Below are 25,957 nucleotides of genomic sequence, written 5' to 3' on the forward strand. Positions count from 1 at the left end.
ACAGAGCATGCAAACAGAGGTAGCTGTTGTCTGTGTGTGTGTAATGCTTTTTCTCCGAGTTGTAAAAGCAAGCAGAGCAGAAACTGGCTACTCTTTATTTGACTGTTGTAGCTGGCAAGGTAACTGCTGTTTGGAAGAAGAAGAAAAAAGATTCCCAGTGCTGAGCTAGTAGTGTAACTGACATGTAACTTTAGCTAATGTTTCATCCCCTCTCGATTGAAATTCTGTCTGAAGTGAATGAACTAGCTAGCTAACGTTAGCTAGTTAGTATCTACCACAGCCAGTTCAGCTCTAGTCTCAAGCTATCTGTCAGGTAGCAGTATCTAACAGCTGTTGTGTGTATGGAAATGTTTTGTCCTGTTTCAACAGAAGTAAATTAACTTGGCTAGTTTTTGCCAGATGATGTAGCTACCATTAAAGAGAGCCAAAAGTTGGCTAATGTTAGCGAGCTAGCTCACAAACTTTAGCTATTATTTTTAGCTCAATAGACCTGAATCAAATTATGAAACCAGCAGCCAAACAATTGAAGACCAATATTATTCTGACGTGCAATGTGAGGATTTATTAGAGTCAATATAGCAACGCAATGTTATTTATCTGTCAGTTTCCCGAGGTAATTCCCTACTTTTCAGACTGACATGGTATTAACAGCTCTACAGGCTTCGCTGTTATGGTGTACATCACTATGCTCATCATGTCTTGGTGAGATGGTGACAGGGTCAGACAGCAAGGGAAGACCAGCCCACGGCGCTCAGGTGAATTTTGCAGTATATTATAACAATCAGTGAATGGATACAAAGTCCCATCTTGAGTTGATGGGTAGACTATAGTCAGGGATCTGAGAATAATGGTAATTTCAATTATTGAACCATTGATTCTATTCTTGGATAATACAATGTATAAATGTACACCAAGGTCATCTTTTATCGTGCTTCATCTGAGCAGCATCAGATGGTGACAGCAGGGACAGGCAACCAGGGATGATCAGTCTGTGACGGCACTGAGATGAACTTTTGCAAATGCAACTCTTTATTCTCACTGTGTGGGCAAAAACTGGACAAGCCAGGATCTTCAAAGATTTAAACTATTTAAAGGCAGTCTGACCCCTAAAGTTGATTTCCAAACTGTATTAAGGGTCGATAGCGTCTTTTCCCCGATGACACAAGACGTGCCAAACAAACATGTGAGGAAGACCTGGTAGACAGTATTGTTGATGATGAATGGATACAGATATGTTTGAATACCCCAGCCATGTTCATATCATCTCAGACATAAATTACTGCAGTTTAAGACCATCCATAGAGCATACTATTATGCCAGTGGAACTGAATATCATGCACTCAGACATGTTATTCCTCTGCTGGAGGTGTAAAACACAAAAGGGGACATATTTGAACATGCTATGCTCTTGTGAAGGCTGGCTGAATTCTGGCAAAGTGTATGTTCTTACTGGAGACTGTCATCAGAAGAAACTGTTACCTAGCATTTATAGGGTCTAAGAAATGCATTGCCGTTAAATTGGAATGTTGGTTATCTTCCCACAATGTCACAATGGATAGCAAATTGTTTTATTTAATTTTATTTAATCAGGTAGGCAAGTTGAGAACAAGTTCTCATTTACAATTGCGACCTGGCCAAGATAAAGCAAAGCAGTGGAGTAAAACAAACATACAGTCAATAATGCAGTAGAAACAAGTCTATATACGATGTGAGCAAATGAGGTGAGATAAGGGAAGTAAAGGCAAAAAAAGGCCATGGTGGCAAAGTAAATACAATATAGCAAGTAAAACACTGGAATGGTAGATTTGCAGTGGAAGAATATGCAAAGTAGAAATAAAAATAATGGGGTGCAAAGGAGCAAAATAAATAAATAAATAAAATAAAATAAATACAGTAGGGAAAGAGGTAGTTGTTTGGGCTAAATTATAGGTGGGCTATGTACAGGTGCAGTAATATGTGAGCTGCTCTGACAGCTGGTGCTTAAAGCTAGTGAGGGAGATAAGTGTTTCCAGTTTCAGAGATTTTTGTAGCTCGTTCCAGTCATTGGCAGCAGAGAACTGGAAGGAGAGGCGGCCAAAGAAAGAATTGGTTTTGGGGGTGACCAGAGAGATATACCTGCTGGAGCGCGTGCTACAGGTGGGTGATGCTATGGTGACCAGCGAGCTGAGATAAGGGGGGACTTTACCTAGCAGGGTCTTGTAGATGACCTGGAGCCAGTGGGTTTGGCGACGAGTATGAAGCGAGGGCCAGCCAACGAGAGTGTACAGGTCGCAATGGTGGGTAGTATATGGGGCTTTGGTGACAAAAGGGATGGCACTGTTATAGACTGTATCCAATTTGTTGAGTAGGGTATTGGAGGCTATTTTGTAAATGACATCGCCGAAGTCGAGGATTGGTAGGATGGTCAGTTTTACAAGGGTATGTTTGTCAAGTTACATATCACTAGATTTGATTTATTACAAGATTAAGGGTATACTGTGCAACTTTCATAAGGTCTGGATGCCTTTGTGGAATACTGTACAACAAAAAGGAGTCTGATGTGAAAACATGCCCACGTCAGGGGAGATAGCTATTAAGGCAATCCCTAGCTGCTGGGCTGCTCAGTCCTGGCCCTGGGGGTCTTCCATACTGCTGCTTCTCACTCTGGCCTTGGCCTAACACCTGAAACCAATAATACATGTTTTACTAAGATCCTAAAGCTGAGTGGTGTGTGTTAGGTTGGGGGCTCTGCAGGGCGGTGGGACCCCTAGGGGCAGGACGGGGCGATCCAGCTGTATTGTGTCAAGTAAAGAGAGCTCTACAGCCCTATTAGTCCAATGACATGAATTACAGTGCCCTCTGTACTTATTGGGACAGTGAGGCATATTTTATTTTGTCTCTATACTCCCAAAAGTTTGATTTGGAAATCAAAACAATGACTTTGAAGTTAAAGTACAGACTGTCCACTTTAATCTTAGGGTGTTTTCATCCATGTCAGGTGAACCGTTTAGAAATGACTGCACTTTTTGTACATAGTCCCCCACCATTTTAGGGGAGCAAAAGTTGTTGGGACAACTTCACTTGTATGTTTATTAAAGTAGTAAAAAGTGAAGTATTTGGTCCAGCATTCATAGCACGCAATGACTCTACACATTTGTTTAGATGCATTTGCTGTTTGTTTTGGTTGTGTTTCCTATTATTTTGTGCCCAATAGAATTGAATGGTAAATGTATTGTGTCTTTGTGGTGTCACTTTTATCGTAAATAAGAATAGAATATGTTTCTAAACACTTCTACATTGATGTGGATGCTTCCATAATTACATAGAATACTGAATGAACCGTGAATAATGATGAGTGATGAAAGTTACAGATGCACAAATATCATACCCCAAAGACATGCTAACCTCTCACCATTACAATAACAGGGGAGGTCAGCATGTCTTTGGGGTATGATATTTGTGCATCTGTAACTTTCATCACTCATCATTATTCACGGTTCATTCAGTATTCTATGTAATTATGGAAGCATCCAAATCAATGTAGAAGTGTTTAGAAACATATTCTATTCTTATTTACGATAAAAGTGACACCACATATTACATTGTGTAGAAATGCCGCAAATGAGCTTTAGATGCCCCCCAAAATGTAGAATTTTCAGCAGATACTGTATCTCTTAGTAGAACCTAACCCTAATCTACTCATGTAATCGTTTGCTCACGTGGAAACAGACTGTCAGGCTGGCGAGGCTGCGTGTTTTACAGCCCCACCGATGGCATGATGCACTATGCTAATTCAATCAGTGAATCGGATGAAATGCTGCATATGACTGCTCTGCACGGTAGGTGCGTGTACACACTAGAGGTCGACCGATTCTGATTTTTCAATACCGATACCGATTATTGGAGGACCAAAAAAGCCGATTCCGATTAATCGGCCGATTTGTATTTTTTTTATTTGTAATAATGACAATTACAACAATACTGAATGAACACTTATTTTAACTTAATATAATACATCAATAAAATCAATTTAGCCTCAAGTAAATAATGAAACATGTTCAATTTTGTTTAAATAATGCAAAAATAAAGTGTTGGAGAAGAAAGTAAAAGTGCAATATGTGTTATGTAAGAAAGCTAACATTTCAGTTCCTTGCTCAGAACATGAGAACATATGAAAGCTGGTGGTTCCTTTTAACATGAGTCTTCAATATTCCCAGGTAAGAAGTTTTAGGTTGTAGTTATTATAGGAATTATAGGACTATTTCCCTCTATACCATTTGGATTTCATTAACCTTTGACTATTAGATGTTCTTATAGGCACTTTAGTATTGCCAGTGTAACAGTATAGCTTCCGTCCCTCTCCTCGCTCCTCCCTGGGCTCGACCCAGCAACACAACAGCCACCATCGAAGCAGCGTTACCCATGCAGAGCAAGGGGAACAACTACTAGAAGGCTCAGAGCGAGTGACGTTTGAAACGCTATTAGCGCAGGCTAACTAGCTAGCCATTTCACTTCGGTTAAACAGCGCAATGCTTGACGCACAACGAAGAGCGGCTGGCAAAACGCACGAAAGTGCTGTTTGAATGAATGTTTACGCGCCTGCTTCTGCCTACCACCGCTCAGTCAGATACTTAGATGCTTGTATGCTCAGTCAGATTATATGCAATGCAAGACACGCTAGATAATATCTCGTAATATCATCAACCATGTGTAGTTAACTTGTGATTATGATTGATTGTTTTTTATAAGATAAATTTAATGCTAGCTAGCAACTTAGCTTGGCTTACTGCATTTGCAAAACAGGCAGTCTTCTTGTGGAGTGCAACGAGAGAGAGACAGGTCGTTATTGCGTTGGACTAGTTAACTGTAAGGTTGCAAGATTGGATCCCGCGAGCTGACAAATTGTCGTTCTGCCCCTGAACGAGGCAGTTAACCCACCGTTCCTAGGCCGTCATTGAAAATAAGAGTGTGTTCTTAACTGACTTGCCTAGTTAAAAAGGTATACATTTTTTTTTTTATCAGCAAATCGGCGCCCGAAAATACAGATTTCTGATTGTTATGAAAACTTGAAATCGGCCCTAATTAATCTTCCATTCCGATTAATCGGTCGACCTCTAATACACACGCGCACACGCGCACACACACAAACACACAACACACACACACACACACACACACACACACACACACACACACACACACACACACACACAACCCACACACACACACACACACACACACACACACACACACACACACAAACCCGACAGCATGGTTTTAACTTAAGTCAGCTCCTATGCATGCATGTTATGTGCACACAGCCAGTGGTGCTGTGGTTCCTATCTGGGCTCTGTCACTGCAAGAGTTCCATTATTACTCACACCTAGCATGTAGCCTACTTCCAAGCTTTCGCTTGCAGACGAGCCTAGCTCTCTGTCTGTCTCCTCATTGTTGTCGTCTTCACCGACTTCACTAGTAACAGCATGTTAGGCCTATGCTCTTGGGATGGCAGTCTATCGAACCGTCCTACACGTATTCAGTTCGATGATAACATCCTTAATTACTGTCTAATTCTAATGATATAATAATCAAGCCTGGCGAGTTTAATAACCTCTTATTCATAGAAGATGACGTGACACTTATGACTGTTTGATTATATGGAATGAACACAAGCATTGTTATGTGTTGGGGGCGGCAGGTAGCCTAGTGGTTCGAGCGTCAGGCCAGTATTAAAGGTATTAAAAATATATATATATGTCGGTGTGAACAAGGCAGTTAACCCACTGTTCCTAAGCCGTATTTGTAACTAATGATGTGTTCTTAACTTACTTGCCTGTTTTAAATTTAAAAAACTGTCTGCAGGTGATTGTAGTCTGTATGTTTTGGGGATCTGACTCTTAGCTGCATACTGTGGGCCTGCTTGTTCATCAATACTGTCATGTGATGCTATGAAACCACAAACCTCACGTCACATTACTCTCTCACAACGAGCCTCAGCAGCCCAGGTCTGTAACAAGGGTCGGTCATGTGCACATACTATGTTTCGGCCTACTGTGTTCACCAAAGTTCTCCGATAGTTCAGGGGTGTGTTTTTGTTGTAATTCAGACATGTTAAACCTGTTACATTGTGGTCTTGGTGTCTGTTCACATACAGAGTATAGCAGGAACCAGACCATAGTGTTTGGGTGTTCTGGTTGAGGTTACCATGTTTCCAGTTGGCAAGAAGAATGTGTCAAATGTGGATCAGCTAGACAGGCCATCCCACTTAACTGATTAGCAAAACGGCTGATCACTAATGTTCAGTTTGCAGAAATAATGTGTGTGCGTTATCTGTTCAAGGTTCATTCTCCGAATACAGCACATCAGTCTCTCAAATGTGTTTCCTCCAGAATGCATGCTGGGAGTGGGATCAAAAACATACACTCGTGTGACATGATGGAATATGGGAGTACAGTACAGTACATCCTTTCTATAACACTGTAGCCTGTAAGATGATGTGGGAACCATTCACACAACGAAGGTTATTTGGCTACTTATTGGTATAGCTACCCATGTAAACACAGTTTCAGTTTCATCAGCATGTTGAGTGACCCAATTCGATGACAGGTCAGTGGCAAGCTCTGGTTGCTTTTCGACCCTTACGTCTCTCATGTATTTCACAAATAGGTACTGTCGTGCAACACATCTGTGCTTGAGTTGGGCCGGGTGCTCACCGCCGCCTCAAATTGTCCACTGCGTGAGTACCGGCACCTCTTCTAGAATATTGGCTCTAGAGAACTACAGGCACCGTGCAATTCATCAAGAGTAGACTGCGGTGTGTAACTATGCTAGAGCGCGTGGCTGGCAGGTACATGGGGTAGGCGGATATTTGGCTGGCGGTGGGTGAACTGAAGCAGCAGTTACCTAATGGTTAAGACCAACCATTCTACAGGTCTATTTCTGTGCCCCCCCACCTTTCCCCCAGCCCCTTCCCTTCCACTGTGCCCTTTCTCTTCAATCCTCCCGTCTTCTATAACTGGCCTGCAACACGAGAAAGAGGCCCTGTCAGACTGTTCACACTCTGCCCTTACTCTCTCTCCTCTCTATATGTCTTCTATTCTCTTTCCCTCTGCCAACAGAAATACAGTGCTGTGAGAAATGATATGCTCCCTTTCAGATTTTCGAAATACTTGCATATTTTTTGACACTGAATGTTGTCAGATCTTCAACCAAACTTGCTGCATGACCCAGCTGCACTTCAGCTCACAGACGGATGGCCTGACGTTTTCCTTTAGAATTCTCTGATCAGAATTTATGGTTCCTTCAATGATGGCAAGTCATCCAGGTCCTGAAGCAGCAAAGCATCCCCAAACCATCACACTACCACCACCATGCTTGACCTTTGTTGGTATGAAGTTATTGCTGTGGAATGCAGTGTTTGGTTTTTGCAAGACATAACGGGACCCGTGTTGTCCAAAAAGTTCCACTTTTGACTCATCTGTCCATAGAACATTCTTCCAGGAATCTTGATGATCATCCAGGTTCTTCCAGGTGCTTTTTTTGACAAACTTGAGTCAACTTTTTGGATGACATAGGTCCCGTTATGTCTGGCGAAAACCAAACACTGCATTCCACAGTGAGGACCTCGCACAACGGTCAAGCGTGGTGGTGGTAGTGTGATGGTCAGAAAGGGGGTAAATACTTTTTCAGGGCACTGTATAGTTTTACTCATGGGTAGCTAGACTTTTAAGTAACTATGTTAATTTTAATATACTTCAAGACGTAACAGTGTATTCTGTTTCACTTCAACATGCAATTAGCCTGTTGCATGTTTACCTTTTCGGAGTCGCCGGACTGACTGTATGTGAACAGCAATATCTTGCTCACTCACTATTGGTTCTTGTTGTCGGGAGTTGGCAAAGGTAAACAATACAATGTTATTTCACGTCCCTGCAAAGAATATCTTCTAGGATTACATAATTGCTGTTCTAGTCTAGAACAGATCTGTTGAGTGACAACCCTCCTTGTGTGACACACATGTAGGAGGTTGCTGGCTGAGGCTGGAGACAAATTGAAGTATTATGCCCTGGTGGTTGCTAGGGCCACACCCTCTATTGATAGGGCCCTGAGGATTGTAAACACAGAAGAAGAAGAAAAATGCCCCAGCTGGGTCATGTTCAGTCAGAGTGAACGTTTTGAAATGGGGATGTACAATAATGTTGTAAAATGTTTTGCTATGATATGCCCTACTGAACATTCCCCAGCTGATGTCTCCCATACTAGAGGAACTCTAGGAGGCTGCCACTCAGGCCGTAGCAGGGAAGTTAGTTTGTCGACGTTGATCCGATTATGGAGCTCATTCTCTTCCTCTGAGATGTCTGTTAGTCAGAGCACTGAACAGAGTCACAAGATGTAGGTTTTTGCCCAGGCTGAAGCCCCCCTTCTCTGTTTTTTTCCTCACAGCAGTGTGTGTGTGTGTGCTTGTGCGTGCATGCATGCTTGTTTGTATTTAAGAGAAGGCCAACTGGTCATGTCTTGAGCTTTTATCTTTGTTCCTCTTAAATTCCAACACTCTATGGGGGTGGGGGGTGGGGGGGGTGGTATGTATTTCTGATGGCTCTAAAATATAGCCACGTTCCAGACAGCCTAGCCTATGGACTAAAAGCATTCATCAGTATTAGTATGTGCATTGATACTGTTCATAGTATGTGCTTACATTCAACATGACTGTGCCATGTTATAGCCTGAAGGAACAGGATGCACAGGGAGCTCAGTCCTGTAAACGATCCTACGCTAAATACCGGTATTTTCCTATGTAAAGAATACCTCCAGTTGCGGCCTATTTCGGTCCTATGATACGGGTTAGGAAACCAAATACTGCATTATCAATGGAAACACTGGTCGACACTGAAGTCCCTACTTATGTACTTATGTAGTGTTTATATACGTCTGTACAGTCATTAAATGTTGTCCTTTCTCTACTTACAGGCAACCAGACAAACTGAGAGTGGTATGGACCAGGAGAAACAGACGAAACTGCACCAAGGTAATATGGGGAAAGCTACTTCGTTCAACAAGTAGAGGAGTGGCATGTGTAGCCTATTTGTCGAACACTTGTCATCATGATGAAGTCTGAGAAGGCACCAAAGGTATGTAGCCTACCTGAGGGTGTGTAGCCTGTAAGGGGAAAGGTCAGATTTGCTTGTGTCTGAGTAAATGGAACCATCTAGATGCAGAAGTGTATAGGTATGAGATTTGAGCTTAGCCATAGATACATCTGCCTTTATTTATCACAGTTATTGCTTTATTAATCCCATCACATTAACTTCTAGTAACATTCAGCACTCTATGAGACACACGTGGCTTATTCAATATAAAATGCATATGGTCAGCACATGCTCTGGTCCTTTCCCTGACCTGGGCTTTCCAATCCTCAGCTGCATGGATGGCAGCCGGGCATCAAGAACCCCTACAGGGGCACGGTGGTATGGCAGGTGCCCGAAAACCTGGACATCAATGTCACACTTTTCAAGGTATGGCATCTCAACCCTAGGAAGATGTGTGTGAATGATTGGGAAATCATTTAGATTAATCTGCATTTGAATTGTCAAAACATTGTTTCCTTATTCTCAAAAATCTCTCACATTTAGGAGCCGACTGCAGACGAATTTGAAGACAAGGACTGGACGTTCATCATTGAGAATGTGAGTGAATTAATGTTTCCATCAATTCTGAATTCCATTTTTAGTCAAGGCGGATTCATGGAATACGTTTGACAGAGCTGTCAAGGATGACATGGTACATGCTACCCAAAAATGTCCTGAATTAAAGCCTCTTATATACTGTGAAGTGAAATACATTGGATTAAAAACAGCATTATTTTGAACACATACGATTGGCTAATGACCCCTGTCTTTCGTCCTTCTAGGAGACTAACAAGGGCCACAGGAAGGTGCTGGCATCGGTGGACGTCAACATGAAGAAGTTTGCCAGCGCCACGCCTGCCCAGTATGACCTGACGCTGAAGCTCAAGCCTCTGTCGGTGAAGGTGGTGGAGGCCACGCTCAAACTGACCTTGACCTGCGTCTTCCTCAAAGAGGGCAAGGCCACGTGAGTCACCATTTATCTAATCAGTGAAGCATTTAATCTTCAACCACGAGGTCAGGAGGGCCTCACGGATTTTGCCGTTAAAATTTGCAAAAAATAGTCCTCTATCCATCGTTTTGGGAATTTTCAATGCTCCTTGACTGTCTAGTGATTATTAACGAGCTGGACTGTCAAGAAACTATGAATATAGGTCCATTATAATTTCTACACAGTTTCGATTTGGTTTTAGTCACTATTTTTTTTTCTCCAAAATATATACTGTGTGTGTACATACAGTGGCAAGAAAAAAGTATGTGAACCGTTCAGAATTACCTGGATTTCTACATAAATTGGACATCAAATTTGATTCATCAAATTTTCAACTAAGTCACAACAATAGACAAACTAATAACACACAAATTATTGTATTTTCTTGTCTCTATTGAATACATCATTTAAACATTCACAGTGTAGGTTGGAAAAAGTATGTGAACCCCTAGGCTAATGACTTCTCCAAAAGCTAATTGGAGTCAGGAGTCAGCTAACCTGGAATCCAGTCAATGAGACAAGATTGGAGATGTTGGTTAGAGCTGCCCTGCCCTAACAAAAACAATCACAAAATTTGAGTTTGCTATTCACAAGAAGCTTTGCCTGATGTGAACCATGCCTCAAACAAAAGAGATCTCCGAAGACCTAAGATTAAGAATTGTTGACTTGCATAAAGCTGAAAAGGGTTACAAAAGTATCTCTAAAAGCCTTGATGTTCATCAGTCCATGGTAAGACAAATTGTCTATAAATGGAGAAAGTTCAGCACTGTTGCTACTCTCCCTAGGAGTGGCCGTCCTGCAAAGATGACTGCAATGAGCGCAAAATGCTCAATGAGGTTAAGAAGCATCCTAGAGTATCAGCTAAAGACTTACAGAAATCTCTGGAACATGCTAACATCTCTGTTGACGAGTCTTATTTTCCTCCATAATTTGCAAATAAATTCATAAAAAATCCTACAATGTGATTTTCTGGATTTTTTTTCTTCTCATTTTGTCTGTCACAGTTGAAGTGTACCTATGATGAAAATTACAGGCCTCTCTCATCTTTTTAAGTGGGAGAACTTGCACAATTGGTGGCTGACTAAATACTTTTTTTGCCCCACTGTGTTTATATATATATATATATATATGTATATATATATATATATATATATATATATATATATATATATATATATACACACAGTTGAAATTGGAAGTTTGCATACACCTTAGCCAAAATCATTTAAACTCAGTTTTTCACAATTCCTGACATTTAATCCTAGTAAAAATTCCCTGTTTTAGGTCAGTTAGGATCGCCACTTTATTTTATGAATGTGAAATGTCAGAATAATAGTAGAGAGAATTATTTATTTAAGCTTTTTTTTTCTTCTTCTTCTTCTTCAAATCAAATCAAATCAAATTTTATTTGTCACATACACATGGTTAGCAGATGTTAATGCGAGTGTAGCGAAATGCTTGTGCTTCTAGTTCCGACAATGCAGTAATAACCAACAAGTAATCTAACTAACAATTCCAAAACGACTGTCTTATACACAGTGTAAGGGGATAAAGAATATGTACATAAGGAACTCATTTAAACTCAGTTTTTCACAATTCCTGACATTTAATCCTGGTAAAAATGTCATCACGTAGTGTGTGTATTTTCTTACTCAAACCACCCTGTACTAAACAGTTTACCACATTATGTAAAGTTGAAAAAGCCTTGAGCCAACTGTCTTTTAACTAAGCTTACAGTTAAATAACACACTGTGCAATTCAAGTAGGTATGTAGTGGATAGGTACAGTATATAAACGTTTGAGTTGGCCATTACTGACCTGTATACACTTGTATAGTGAGTTGATGATGTTCAATGATTAGTCATAAACTGTCATTTAGACAATATTACTGTTTTGGGATGAGTCATAAGGCTCGTTGCTTCCTTTCTCCTCTACAGAGATGAGGACATGCAGAGTCTGGCCAGTCTGATGAGCCTGAAGCAGAGTGACATCGGCAACCTGGATGACTTCAACGATAGTGACGAGGAAGAGGGCGGAAGAAGAGCCAGCATCGGAGCCAGCATGGGAGCCGCAACTCCCGTCACAGGTAGTGGTCTCAGCAGACATTACACAAGTCATCAGTGTTTTCATATTCCGAGATCTAGTCTAGGTTTAGAGAAAATGTGTCAGAGACAGAGACACTCAAAATGCTATGGTCTGGAATACTGCCACGCTGATAAATACAGTAGCTATATACTAATCTTGCATACACAATGAAAAAACAAGAATATTTATCCACTTCATGTGACAGTGATGCATATACAGTTGAAGTCAGAAGTTTACATACACCTCAACCAAATACATTTAAACTCAGTTTTTCACAATTCCTGACATTTAATCCTGGTAAAAATTCCCTGTCTTAGGTCAGTTAGGATCGCCACTTTATTTTAAGAATGTGAAATGTCAGAATAATATTAGAGAGAATGATTTATTTCAACTTTTATTTCTTTCATCATATTCCCAGCGGGTCAGAAGTTTACATACACTCAATTAGTATTTGGTAGCATTGCGTTTAAATTGTTTAACTTGGGTGAAACATTTCAGGTAGCCTTCCACAAGCTTCCCACAATAAGTTGTGTCAATTTTGGCCCATTCCTCCTGACAGAGCTAGTGTAACTGAGTCAGGTTTGTAGGCCTCCTTGCTCGCACACGCTTTTTCAGTTCTGCCCACACATTTTCTATGGGATTGAGGTCAGGGCTTTGTTATGGCCACTCCAATACCTTGACTTTGTTTTCCTTAAGTCATTTTGTCACAACTTTGGAAGTATGCTTGGGATCACTGTCCATTTGGAAGACCCATTTGCGACCAAGCTTAAACTTCCTGACTGATGTCTTGAGATGTTGCTTCAATATATACACATAATTTTCCATCCTCATGATGCCATCTATTTTGTGAAGTGCACCAGTCCCTCCTGCAGCAAAGCACACCCACAACATGATGATTTTACCATTATGTCAAGCAAAGAGGCACTGAGTTTGAAGGTACGCCTTGAAATACATCAACAGGTACACCTCCAATTGACTCAAATTATGTCAATTTGCCTATCCGAAGCTTCTAAAGCCATGACATCATTTTCTGGATTTTTCCAAGCTGTTTAAAGGCACAGTCAACTTAGTGCATGTAAACTTCTGACCCACTGGAATTGTGATACAGTGAATTATAAGTGAAATAATCTGTCTGTAAACAATTGTTGGAAAAATTACTTGTATCATGCACAAAGTAGATGTCCTAACCAACTTGCCCAAACTATAGTTTGGTTAAGTTAAAACCTGTTAAAGATAGGGCAGAATACTGCCCCCTTTGGAGGAATTGCGTGCCCATAGTAAACAGGAAAAAAATCTGTCAAAAATTGCTAATATATGCATATAATAATTATTATTGAATAGAAAACACTCTAAAGCTTCTAAAACCGTTCAAATTATGTCTGTATGTAAAGCAGAACTCTCAGGGCAGCCATTCTCCCAAACTCTCTCTTGTCATCAGAAAAGTTGGGCCAACTTTGACGTCATCACCCCCACCCTTCCCAACCAGCTACGGATCTGGGAACAGTTTCTATCTCTTCAGCGCGATGTCTCCTTTCAATGGGGCGTTTCATTGTGAGAATCGCGCGCTCCCTCGCCCTTTGGCGGGCTAAAACCTTTGGGTCACGCGAAAATACATGCACTTCCATGCGCGCGTCGCGTCTGGAGCTCTCTTTGTTCCAGGTTTCACCAAACGATGTCAGTTTATCTGTTCGAGCTGATAATTGTTTTGCACGTTTAGAACATCCTAAAGCTTGAATCTGCACTTAGTTTGACCAGTTTAGTCGACATATAATATGTAATTTTGAAGTTTTGATGCGCATCCACTAGAATTTTGGCTGCATTTCAGCCGGAATTTGTCGCGTTTGATAACCCAGACACAGACTTGAAAACCAAACGCAGTTTTTGGTAAGTATGACTCCTTCCACGGCTTCTGATCGAAGAACATCAAAGGTAAGGGAATATTTATGTGGTAATTTTGTGTTTCTGTGGACTCAAACATAGAGGAGACATAATGCTAATTTCTGAGCGCCGTCTCATATTATAGCCTAGTGAACGAACTCTGTAACGTTAAAAATAAATGTAACACAGCGGTTGCATTAAGAAGAAGTGTATCTTTCTAACTATATGTAGAACATGTATATTTAGTCAAAGTTTATTATGTGTATTGCTTGTTATCTGACTTTATCTGGCGGAGCTATCATCATTTCTCCGGACATTTGAGTAGCATTTTTTGAACATGGCGTCATTGTAAACAGAGATTTATGGATATAAATTGCATACTATTGAAAAAAAACATAAATGTACTGTGTAATATGTCCTATTACTGTCATCTGATGAAGATTTTCAAAAGGTTAGTGAATTATTTTTCTTTTAATCCTGCGGTTGTTGATTGCATATTTTGTTCAACTTGGCTATTCAAATTAGCTGTGTCTTTAAATATGTGCTATGTTTTCGCCGTAAAACATTTTAGAAATCTGACTTGCTGGCTAGATGAACAAGGTGTTTATCTTTCATTTGAGCTATTGGACTTGTTAATGTGTGGAGGTTAAATATTTCTAAGAATATTTTTGCGTTCCGTGCGCCACCGTTCCAGCTGAATGGGGGAGGGGTTGTTCCCAAAAGGGAACCCTATCCCGTCAACTTAACAAAACATTTGTGGAAGTGGTTGAAAAACGTGTTTTAATGAATCCAACATAAGTGTATGTAAACTTTCGACTTCAACTGTAGTAACAGGTAAACAAAATTATCATAGGAGATGTTTACTTTGCACATATGATTGCCAGCCAAATGAGGTGTGACAATTCTATTTTAAGCATTTATGTTTAAAAACATTGCTCAATACACCAGCATAGCATGTTGCTCCACTCTCCAGCCTCACACCTATGTATCAACTATGGTGGCCCAATTTCCCTGTTCTACATTTTCCCTTTCAAATATATGAACGCCAAGAAACTCTCTTTCCACGCCAAGCTTCCCTTTCCATGGTATATCCATTTAATTTCCTTCCTTTTCTTTCCTTTTCCTTTAATTTAATATGTTCCTTCCTTCCTTCCTTTTACTTTGAAAGCCTCCACAAGAAGAATACGTGATCAGGCATGGAGACCTGTGATTGACCCAGAGGCCACAGGTAACTTCCTGTTTCCTCCCCTGCTCCCGCATCCTCTGAATCCTGATTGGACTTTTCCCCCTATCCCTTCTCCTTCTATATAACATCCCATCCCTCATTTGAAATTATGATATTCATGGGTTATAAGCATTTGTCTAAATATTGATCATCAACCTATATACATTATTTGTATGGTTTGATGAATCATATTTACAGTGAGGGGGAAAAAGTATTTGATCCCCTGCTGATTTTGTACATTTGCCCACTGACAAAGAAATTATCAGTCTATAATTTTAATGGGAGGTTTATTTGAACAGTGAGAGACAGAATAACAACAAAAAAAATCCAGAAAAACGCATGTCAAAAATGTTATAAATTGATTTGCATTTTAATAAGGGAAATAAGTATTTGGCCCTTCTGCAAAACATGACTTAGTACTTGGTGGCAAAACCCTTGTTGGCAATCACACATGTCAGACGTTTCTTGTAGTTGGCCACCAGGTTTGCACACATCTCAGGAGGGATTTTGTCCCACTCCTCTTTGCAGATCTTCTCAAAGTCAATAAGGTTTCGAGGTTGACGTTTGGCAACTCAAACCTTCAGCTCCCTCCACAGGTTTTCTATGGGATTAAGGTCTGGAGACTGGCTAGGCCACTCCAGGACCTTAATGTGCTTCTTCTTGAGCCACTTGTTTGTTGCCTTGGCCGTGTGTTTTGGGTCATTGTCATGCTGGAATACCCATCCACAACCTATTTTCAATGCCCTGGCTGAGGGAAGGAGGTTCTTGCCCAAGTTTTGACGGTACATGGCCCCGTCCATCTTCGCTTTGATGCGGTGAAGTTGTCCTGTCCCCTTAACAGAAAAACACCCATGGGGGATATTTATAGATGGGTTTCAATTGTGGGTCAGTATCAATAATGTCCCAGTGCTTTCTGATAATGTCCTTAAAATTCTTTCCCCAGTGGTGAGTATCGGGTGAAGGATGAGGGGTTGAAGGTGTTTGGTTGAAGGCTGCCCATCAAAACAGTCATTGGCATGTTTTACCCAATTGTCTTTGTAACCCCTTTCCTTAAACCTTTATGTGAGGTCCGTGGCCTGTTTCTGGTAAGAAGCATCAGAGCTGCATATTCTTCTTATGTGGATTGATCTGACTTCCAGGGAGACTTATAATTGGACGTGGATGAACGCTGTCAACATACAGTATATATATTTTTTTAACTTAAAAAACAACAACATTTTCATCACCATGTTATTTTGATTAATTTATTCATTCCATTTCATCCTTCCACAAGATATAGTCCCGACACAAATCTAGGGTTGCTAGAGACGCGACCCAGTCATTCAGTCTTTTTGTTCTGTATCTATGGATGCGACCCAGTCGTTCATTCTTAACTGTCTGGCAACGTTCTTATCCCTTGCTTGCTAGCTAGCCAACTACGGCTAATTTACAGTCACGTCCAAAATTGCAGCCAGAATAACAGTAAAGTAGCTGCATTTGCATTTGTTTAAGCTGGTTACTAGTGACATTTATTTGGGTACATCCATAACATTGAGTTAATGAGGTGCGATTTCGCCTGGCATAGAAAATGTGCTCACTCGTCAGGACACTGTTGTTCAGAGGAGCTAGCCAACAACACAGCTACAGTAACACAATCACTGCAAACTGAAGCTGGAATGAGTGCAAATTAGCTGTGTTTCGTTTTTCAATGGACCTTTTTTTGTGTATATCCATAAAAATGATGCCAGCTGATTCATGTTTTCGACTGGCGGCCATGGTGGAGAGTTTGGAATCTGATTGATTGATTGATTGCTTCTGTGGACAGGTGTCTTTTATACAGGTAATAAACTGACATTAGGAGTACTCCCTTTAAGAGTGTGCTCCTAATCTCAGCTCGTTACCTGTATAAAAGACACCTGGGAGCCAGAAATCTTTCTGATTGAGAGGGGGTCAAATACTTATTTCCCTCAATTAAATGCAAATCAATTTATAGCATTTTTGACATGCGTTTTTCTGGATTTTTGTTGTTGTTATTCTGTCTCTCACTGTTCAAATAAACCTACCATTGAAATTATAGACTGATCATTTCTTTGTCAGTGGGCAAACGTACAAAATCAGCAGGGGATCAAATACTTTTTTCCCTCACTGTATTAAACCAAATGGATATTAGCCAATTAGGTTTCAAATGAAGTTGTATACCTCATTACATTCTCATATTAAATCAGATACTCTCTGCGAGGGTAAATTAAGCAAACAAATTACCAGTCGTTTAAATCACTGTTTGAAGTGATGGAATCTGATAGATGTTAAAATGTATGGTTACACAATACGGAGTCCTAAGGTGTCCATAGGGGCTGAGCTTTTTCTTTTAAATTCTTCTCATGTACAGTATCAAATGTACTGTAATTAAACTGTGGGACTGAATGCTGGGGCCTTACCAATAATTATTGTCCCTGGCACATAGAAATTAGAGTAGGGTTTAATCATTGATAATGAAGAGTTACAGTGTGAAAAAACAGTAATTTGAGCAACTGTACAGTTTGACTGTATGGTATGAGTATCAGAGTACTATCACTCTCCATTGCTTATATGCTTTCAATCTTCCCCTCTTCCCTTTTCTCACTTCCTCTTCCCTTCTGTTTTCACTTCTGTTTCCCCTCTCTTCTCTTCCTCAACTGAATCTCACTTATCTTCTCATCTCTTTGGTCCATTTTTTTTTTACACCACTTTCTTTCTCTACTTTCCCTGCCGTTCTATTCTGTTTTCTCCTGCATCTGTCCTCCCTTTTATCCTTTGCTCCTACTCTCTTTTCCATCTTCCTTTTTCTGCCCATCGCCACCCCTCCCTCCCACCCCATCCTCATCTCTCACCCAGCTGCCAGTAAGATGGATTGGAGTAGCTCATCTGGCACTGTGTCTACCATCTCACTTCTGTCACGCCCCCCTCTGCCCGTACCCCTCGACCCCTCCGCCCTGCCTCCCGCCCCTGCCGCCCACTCCCGACTCACCACTGGCCCCGCGGGCACCGCTCAGCAGCCACGACCCTCCCCCTATGCCTACCAAGTGCCAGCCTTTGTCCGCGCCCACCCACCTGCACTGCCCAAAATCTTCCAACCCGCTGCTGGCTCAGGTACCGGCAGACTGACTGACTTACAGACAGACTGATTCACAATGATAAAGCTGAAATAAATATATTTCAAGCTGAAATCCGCACAAGGTGAAACAGCGCAACTGTTCGCCCCCAGCACATTTGTAATTGTTTTGTTGGTGAAACGTAGGAGATGAGCATCCAGCATCGTGGAAAAAAAAAAATTGCAGTACATACTCTGCTGTTCTATCGCACGTGCAATGATGTCTGAGAAGGGGGACGACGACGACGACTGTCTTGTTTTGAAGTTACTTTGTTGTTGTAACATCACAAACAGACGTGGCAGTTTCACCAAGTACGGATTACAGCTTTAATCATAGGCTACCCCTATTGTAATAACTAAAAGGTCAAATAGCAGCTTTTATTCAAGGTAAAGAGGGATACCCAAATGTTTGATTCTTTGAGTTTTGTTGTTTGGGTATTCTGACGGGAACACAGTAAAGGGGTCATTACCATGTTATGCCATGTACAGTCAGGTCCAAAATTATTGGCACCCTTGAGAAAGATGGGCAAAAAAAGATTGTATAAAATAAATACAAATACTGAGCTATATTCTCAATTTTTTGGAAATTATATTATTTTATACTAATAAAATTGCTCAGAGAAAGAGATTTTGTTTAACAAGTAAGCTTTTTTTCTAAAAAAGATCGGGCTCAAAATGATTTGCATCCGTTTTCAATTGCTTTCAATATCTCACCTTGCGAGGATAACGGCACTGAGACTTTTTCTGTTTTGAGATGGGAGACGACATTGGGAGGGATCTTAGACCATTCCTCCATAAAAAACCTTTCCAGATCCTTGATATCCTTCATCTGTGTTTATGGACTGACCTCTTCAATTCAAACTGCAGGTTTTCAATGGGGTTCAAGTTAGAGCTCTTTGAATTGAAGATGGCAGTCCATAAGCACAGTGTCACACCCTGGCCATAGAGAGGCTTTTATTGTCTATTTTGGTTAGGCCAGGGTGTGACTAGGGTGGGCATTCTAGTTTCTTTATTTCTATGTTTTCTATTTCTTTGTGTTTAGGAGAAGACCCAGATGCAGACAGTTTCAAAGTAACAAAAGTTTATTACAAAAACAGCGGGGCAGGCAAACGACGGGTCAAAGGCAGGCAGAGGTCAGTAGTCCAGGGCAGAGTCTGAAAGGTACAGAATGGCAGGCAGGGTCAGGGCAGGCAGAGGTCAGTAATTCAGGGTGGTATAACAAGGCACAGAATGACAGGCAGGCTCAGGGTCAAGGCAGGCAGAATGGTAAAAGACTGGGAAAGCTAGAAAACAGGAACTAGAGACAGACAGGAGCACGGGGAAGAAACGCTGGTAGGCTTGACGAAAAACTAAACAAACTGGCAACAGACAAACAGAGAACACAGGTATAAGTACACTGGGGATAATGGGGAAGATGGGTGACACCTGGAGGGGGGTGGAGACAAGCACAAAGACAGGTGAAACAGATCAGAGTGTGACATAAATATAGTTTATATGTTGTCATGAGTCGAAGACAACCCCATCTGTTTTGCCCCAGAGATGCGCACGTGTTGCTTTTGACCAACCCGTCTATAGAAATGTATTGAAAACAGGGCTGCCAACCATTTTGACCCTTATCATTTTTAGAAAAAAAGTGAATTACTTGTTAAACAAACTCTCTTTCTCTGAGCAATTGTATTAGTATAAAATAATATACATTTCCCATTGTTTTGAGCATATATATAGCTCGGTATTTGTATTATTCATTATTTACAATCTTCTTTGCTCATCTTTATCAAGGGTGCCAAACATTTTGGACCTGTATCTTTCTATGGTCTGAAGCACCCCCTGCTGTTTACATCAGTAAAGCTATAGCAAGATTGGGAAAAACATGTCGACACATTCCTTGAGGAATGAACTGAATGTCCTGAATTACCTTGAGTCTAGAGACACACAGGGGTCTGGAATAATTATTTTCTACACTGATCGAAATGCCAGGCATACATGTTTATTGCAGAGATTGCCAGAGGCAATTGCTTAATTTCCATAGCAACTGCCTTAGCTCGCAGTGAGTTTCTTCATCAAAGCGGTGTCATACTGTATTTATGGTTTCTGGCGTTGGTCCATGACTGTTGCTAGGGAAGTGAGATCACAGTTAATAGTTGTGGAGTAGTTTAGTTTACTTCAGGCCAGTTTCAAGAGAAAGCATGTACTTTTAAAAATTTTATTTTTTATTTTTTTACATTTCGCCATGCTGAATGACACAATTGTTCTACTCTCTGCACTGGTCAAGCTTGATTCTAATTCCTCAACCCCTCTTTACTATGCTTTCTGTTTCTCACTGTCTGCCCGCTCCCTTTTCCTTCACTCCTCTCTTTCTTCCTCTCCTCTCTCCTCTACCGTTTTCTCTCAGTGCCCATATCTGTAGGCCGGAGGCCCTGTGGCTTCCAGACTGACCCGGCCCTTGACCCTGCCAGTCTTGCTGAGGGCCATGTGGCCCCTGGTCTCCCCACCTTCTCTCCATCAAGACCCCTCTCAGCCTCCTTCACTGGGCCTTCCTCCTCTTCCACCTCTCCTCTCTCCTCTTCACCCTCTGCCCCATCTGTCTTTCCAACTCCCTCTTTCTCTGATATTCCACAGACAGGTACTGCATGCACAGAAATTGATGGGATAGTTTCAAGGCATTTGTCATTCATTTCAATTTACTGCATGGATGCAATTTGTCTTTGATTCTGTAAGTTATCTCTTTTGTCTGTAGTTGCTATTCATCACCATCCTCTTTCCTTTCATCTTCTCTACCCCCCACATTCTCCTTTCCATCCTCTCTTCTCTCAGCCACCTATGCTGCTGCTCGCACCAGTGCTTGGAGACCCCAGAGCGTCCCCTCCTTCTCATCCTCCTCCTTCTCTTCCACCACTATCGGCACCTCCCCTCCTACTTCCCAGCCCCTTCCTGTCCCCTGTCGGCCCAAAGCATACATCACCTCCCTGGCAGAGCCGGGCTCTGCCCTCACTAGGCCTACCAGCCTGCCCTCAGCCCCTGAGACAGGTACGATACAGGCATAAGGCAAAAGCATATGGAGTGATTTCAGTGCCAACAGAAATTATATTTAAATTCCAACATTTTGAATTTGTATTAGGATATTGAATTGAAATGTAATATTTTTGAATTTGTAATGCACAAATGTAATCATTTAATTCATAAATTGGACTTGTATTTCATGATTTGAAACTGAATTGAATGAATATTTAATTCAGTAAAATAATTCATTTACAATTTAATTGAATATTCAAATTCAATATTTATATATTCAGTTTCAATATGGAAGATATTTCATTCATTGTCTGTGTATCAAGTTTAAAAACTATATATTCACGTTTCATATATTTAACTTCTCCAGTTTTCAAATTCAGTTCAGATTCAAAACCAGAGGCAACATCCTGGTACTTTGCCAGCCAGGAAATGTGGAGGAGCACAGATAGAATCAAACGCTCTCTCTGGTAACCAGAAGTTTTTGGCAGTTTCTGAATTTGTTTTCTTCCTATGAATTTGGCTCTAGCTATAAGCTATTAGGATCCCATTCCTGAAAGCTTAGACTCTCCGGAACATTTATTTTAATTATTTAATTTTTTATTTAATTTAACCTTTATTTAACATGGACCTACCTTCTGTTCCCATCTATGATGATCACAGGCCATGCAGGACACGTCAGAAAGGATTGTCACAAAAACAGCAATTTGGTTGAATAGTTGAATAGCCCTGTCATAGCCCTTCTAAGGATACCCTTTTCACTCCCTATACAATCTTGCTTTTGTGACTGACTGGGTTCGAACCAGGGGCTAACACAGTCTTATGAGATGCAGGGGACATGGTTCTAAACCAGTCAGTTACAAGAGCAAGATTAAATAGGGAGTGGAAAGGCTATGTCAGGGCTATTCAACTATATTCTTAAGGGGGCCAAATTGCGTCTTTAAAGCATAAAAAAGCTCTTTACCTGACTCGCTTTTCAAAGATGGCTAGAAATGCACACATTTTGTGCTTTTGTAGGAAGCAACCACTCTCCCATTGTTGACTAGAAATTTGCTATACAGCGGCTTGCGAAAGTATTCACCCCCTTGGCATTTTACCTATTTGGTGCCTTACAACCTGGAATAAACATTTATTTTTGGGGGGTTTGTATCATTTGATTTACACAACATGCCTACCACTTTGAAGATGCAGAATATTTTTTTCTTGTGAAACAAACAGGAAATAAGACAACATTTTTTTAACTTGAGCATGGATAACTATTCACCCCCCTAAAGTTAATACTTTGTAGAGACACCTTTTGCAGCAATTACAGCTGCAAGTCTCTTGAGGTATGTCTCTATAAGCTTGGCACATTTAGCCACTGGGATTTTTACCCATTCTTCAAGGCAAAACTGCTCCAGCTCCTTCAAGTTGGAAGGGCTCCGCTGGTGTACAGCGATTTTGTAATGCGATGCTGCTGCCGGCAGAGAAGTCAGGCGCAGGAGAGCGGATACTGATTTACAACGGTTGTGTTTAATAACCATAAACCACCGTCAACAGCATAATATAAAATAAATGGGTCAAACAAAACCCGGTAAATACCAGCATACCGTGCACAAGCACTACAACAAACAATTACGGACAAGGACATGGGGGGGAACAGAGGGTTAAATACACAACATGAAATTCATGGAATTGGAACCAGGTGTGATGGAAGACAAAACCAATGAAAAGTGGATCGGCGATGGCTAGAAGGTCGGTGACGTCAACCGCCGAACGCCGCCCGAACAAGGAGAGGGACCAACTTCAGCGGAAGTCGTGACAAATCTTTAAGTCATGCCACAGATTCTCAATTGGATTGAAAACACTTAAACCACCCGAGTGTTGCTTTAGCAGTATGCTTAGTGTCATTGTCCTGCTGGAAGGTGAACCTCTGTCCCAGTCTCAAATCTCTGGAAGACTGAAACAGGTTTCCCTCAAGAATTTCCCTGTATTTAGCGGCATCCATCATTCCTTCAATTCTGACCAGTTTCCCAGCCCCTGCCGATGAAAAACATCCCCACTGCATGATGCTGCCTCCACCATGCTTCACTGTGGGGATGCAGTTCTCGGGGTGATAAGAGGTGTTGGGTTTGCGCCAGACATAGCATTTTCCTTGATGGCCAAAAAGCTACATTTTAGTCTCATCTGATCAGAGTACCTTCTTACATATGTTTGGGGTGTCTCCCACATGCCTTTTGGTGAACACCAAACGTGTTTGCTTATTTCTTTTCTTTAAGCAATGGCTTTTTTCTGGCCACTCTTCTGTAAAGCCCAGCTCTATGGAGTGTACGACTTAAAGTGGTCGTATGGACAGATACTCCAATCTCCGCTGTGGAGCTTTGTAGCTCCTTCAATGTTATCTTTGGTCTCTTTGTTGCCTCACTGATTAATGCCCTCCTTGCCTGGTCTGTGAGTTTTTGTGGGAGGCCCTCTCTTGGCAGGTTTGTTGTGGTGCCATATTCTTAAAAAATTTTAATAATGAATTTAATGGTACTCGGTGGGATGTTCAAAGTTTCATATATATTTTGACAACCCAACCCTGATTTGAACTTCTCCACAACTTTGTCCCTGACCTGTTTGGAGAGCTCCTTGGTCTTCATGGTGCCGCTTGCTTGGTGGTGCCCATGCTTAGTGGTGTTGCAGACTCTGGGGCCTTTCAGAACAGCTGTATATATACACTGAGATCATGTGACAGATCATGTGACACTTAAATAAAGTCCATCTGTGTGCAATCTAACTAATTATGTGACTTCTGAAGGTAATTGGTTGCACTAGATCTTATTTAGGGGCTTCATAGCAAAGGGGGTGAATACATATGCATGCACCACTTTTCATTTTTTTTAATTGAGAATTTTTTGAAATAAGTTTTTTTTAAATTTCACTTCACCAATTTGAACTATTTTGTGTATGTCCATTACATGAAATCCAAATAATAATCCATTTAAATGACAGGTTGTTATTCAACAAAATAGGAAAAACATCAAGGGGGATGAATACTTTTGCAAGGCACTTTAACTGGGCTAACAACTCACTAACTAGCAAAGAATATAAACAACATGTGAACTGCAGCTCTCGCTTTGATCTCAAAACAAACACATCTACTCGCGACCGCTCATGCTGTAAACACAGTCCAGTTCAAAGTGAATCGCCTACTGCAGCTATGATTGGTTATGGTGCAGCGGTCTGTGTAGAGTACGTGCCTAAGTCGTGCCTGTCAATACAATAGAATCCTACTCCAATGCGTTATGCCTACGATAAAATCTCTCGCAGTTAGTTTTGCATAGTTTTTTTGTTTGTTTGTTACATTGACACTCATAATTCCCACAGTTGAGCGAAACATTGATATTGTTAACTAAAGGGGAAACTAGAAAGTTGAGTGAAGTTCAATCTCGTCCTTTTCTGGGCAGGCTGATGTTTCTTCTAGGCTGCAGTCCAGTGCGCAACTTAGAGGGAACATTGCATGTAGCCTATATCATGTGCAGTAGGGTTTCCCACATCACTACGTATGTTACTCCTGTATATCAGACAAAGTAGGGACTATTCTGTTGACTGTTTTCTCTCCCTCTCTTTATTCCAATCTGAATACCCTTTCTATTCCAATATCTTTTCTAACCACCCATATACCATCCCTCTATTTCTCCCTATTCTCCTCTCTCCTGTCCCTCTTTCTCTCAAACTTGTGCCTTATGTTAATCCCTTGTTTCCTCTCCCTCCCTCCATTCTACCCCTTCTCATCCCTCCCTCACAGTACCCTGGCAGAGTGAATGGAGACCGCCCAAATCCCAGGCCCCTCTGGCCCAGCCAGCCCTCTCCCCCAAATTTCTGCACCCCTCTCCCCCTGACCCAGTGGAGCCTGTGACCCTAGAGCAGACAAAGCGGACCATGGAGACACCATGTAATCCTGCTTTCTCTCAGCTTGATTCCTACATGTCATTCTCCCTTGATGTGTCCCATTCTTCCATGTTGCAGTCTCCGCTCCCCTTACCTCCCCCTGTGCTAGCCTCATCTCCTGCATCCTCCTCTCTCCCCACCCCTGATTACGCATCTGACCCAATTGGAGCACCTTACCGCACTCTTGTGTCCTCATCCCCCCCCCTCGTAACCTCCTCTGGCTCTGATGTTCCTGTCCTCACCCCTGCTTCTGCGCCTGCCATCGTCTCTGATTCTTCCTCATCTACTCCCATTGATGTTAACCCTACTCCCATTACCTCTGATGACCCAGCCCTTGCACCAACCGCCACCCCTGACCCTTCCCTATCCTCTACCCCTGATCTTTCCTCTGATCCCACTGTTCCCACCCCTGGGCTTCTTACTGCTTCTGACCACACCGCTGCCCAATGTTATGACCCTGCTCCTGGTCCCTTCCCTCATGCTATCGGCGCTTCTCCGTGTGCTGCAGATCCTGCTTCTGCCACTGTCTCCCAGTCAGGTACAGATCTCAGTGAGATTCAGCCCAAAGCATGGACATTGGAGAAATGCTTGCCTAACCAGTCTACACAATTGTACTTTGATCCAAACTGGTTGAAACGCTTATGAAT

The 25,957-nt window shown here is 41.5% G+C and overlaps 1 protein-coding gene across 8 annotated transcripts in view; it reads left to right on the plus strand.

Moving 5' to 3' along the window:
- The window catches only part of LOC112260080 (EH domain-binding protein 1-like protein 1), a 62,366-nt gene that overhangs the window by 1,827 nt on the left and 34,582 nt on the right, over window positions 1-25,957 (plus strand). For 7 of the 8 annotated variants that reach the window (XM_042328473.1, XM_024434913.2, XM_024434911.2 and 4 more), the window contains exons 2-11: window positions 8,947-9,004; window positions 9,396-9,491; window positions 9,609-9,662; window positions 9,887-10,068; window positions 12,030-12,178; window positions 15,224-15,283; window positions 18,134-18,388; window positions 20,782-21,012; window positions 21,204-21,416; window positions 25,168-25,314. In XM_042328473.1, coding sequence (XP_042184407.1) covers window positions 8,947-9,004; window positions 9,396-9,491; window positions 9,609-9,662; window positions 9,887-10,068; window positions 12,030-12,178; window positions 15,224-15,283; window positions 18,134-18,388; window positions 20,782-21,012; window positions 21,204-21,416; window positions 25,168-25,314 — 1,445 coding nt within the window. The remainder of the gene's footprint in view (window positions 1-8,946; window positions 9,005-9,395; window positions 9,492-9,608; window positions 9,663-9,886; window positions 10,069-12,029; window positions 12,179-15,223; window positions 15,284-18,133; window positions 18,389-20,781; window positions 21,013-21,203; window positions 21,417-25,167; window positions 25,315-25,957) is intronic. The other variant, XM_024434909.2, reaches the window with a different exon arrangement.

This window comes from Oncorhynchus tshawytscha, linkage group LG10, assembly GCF_018296145.1.
Source record: "Oncorhynchus tshawytscha isolate Ot180627B linkage group LG10, Otsh_v2.0, whole genome shotgun sequence".
NCBI classification, from domain to species: domain Eukaryota; kingdom Metazoa; phylum Chordata; class Actinopteri; order Salmoniformes; family Salmonidae; genus Oncorhynchus; species Oncorhynchus tshawytscha.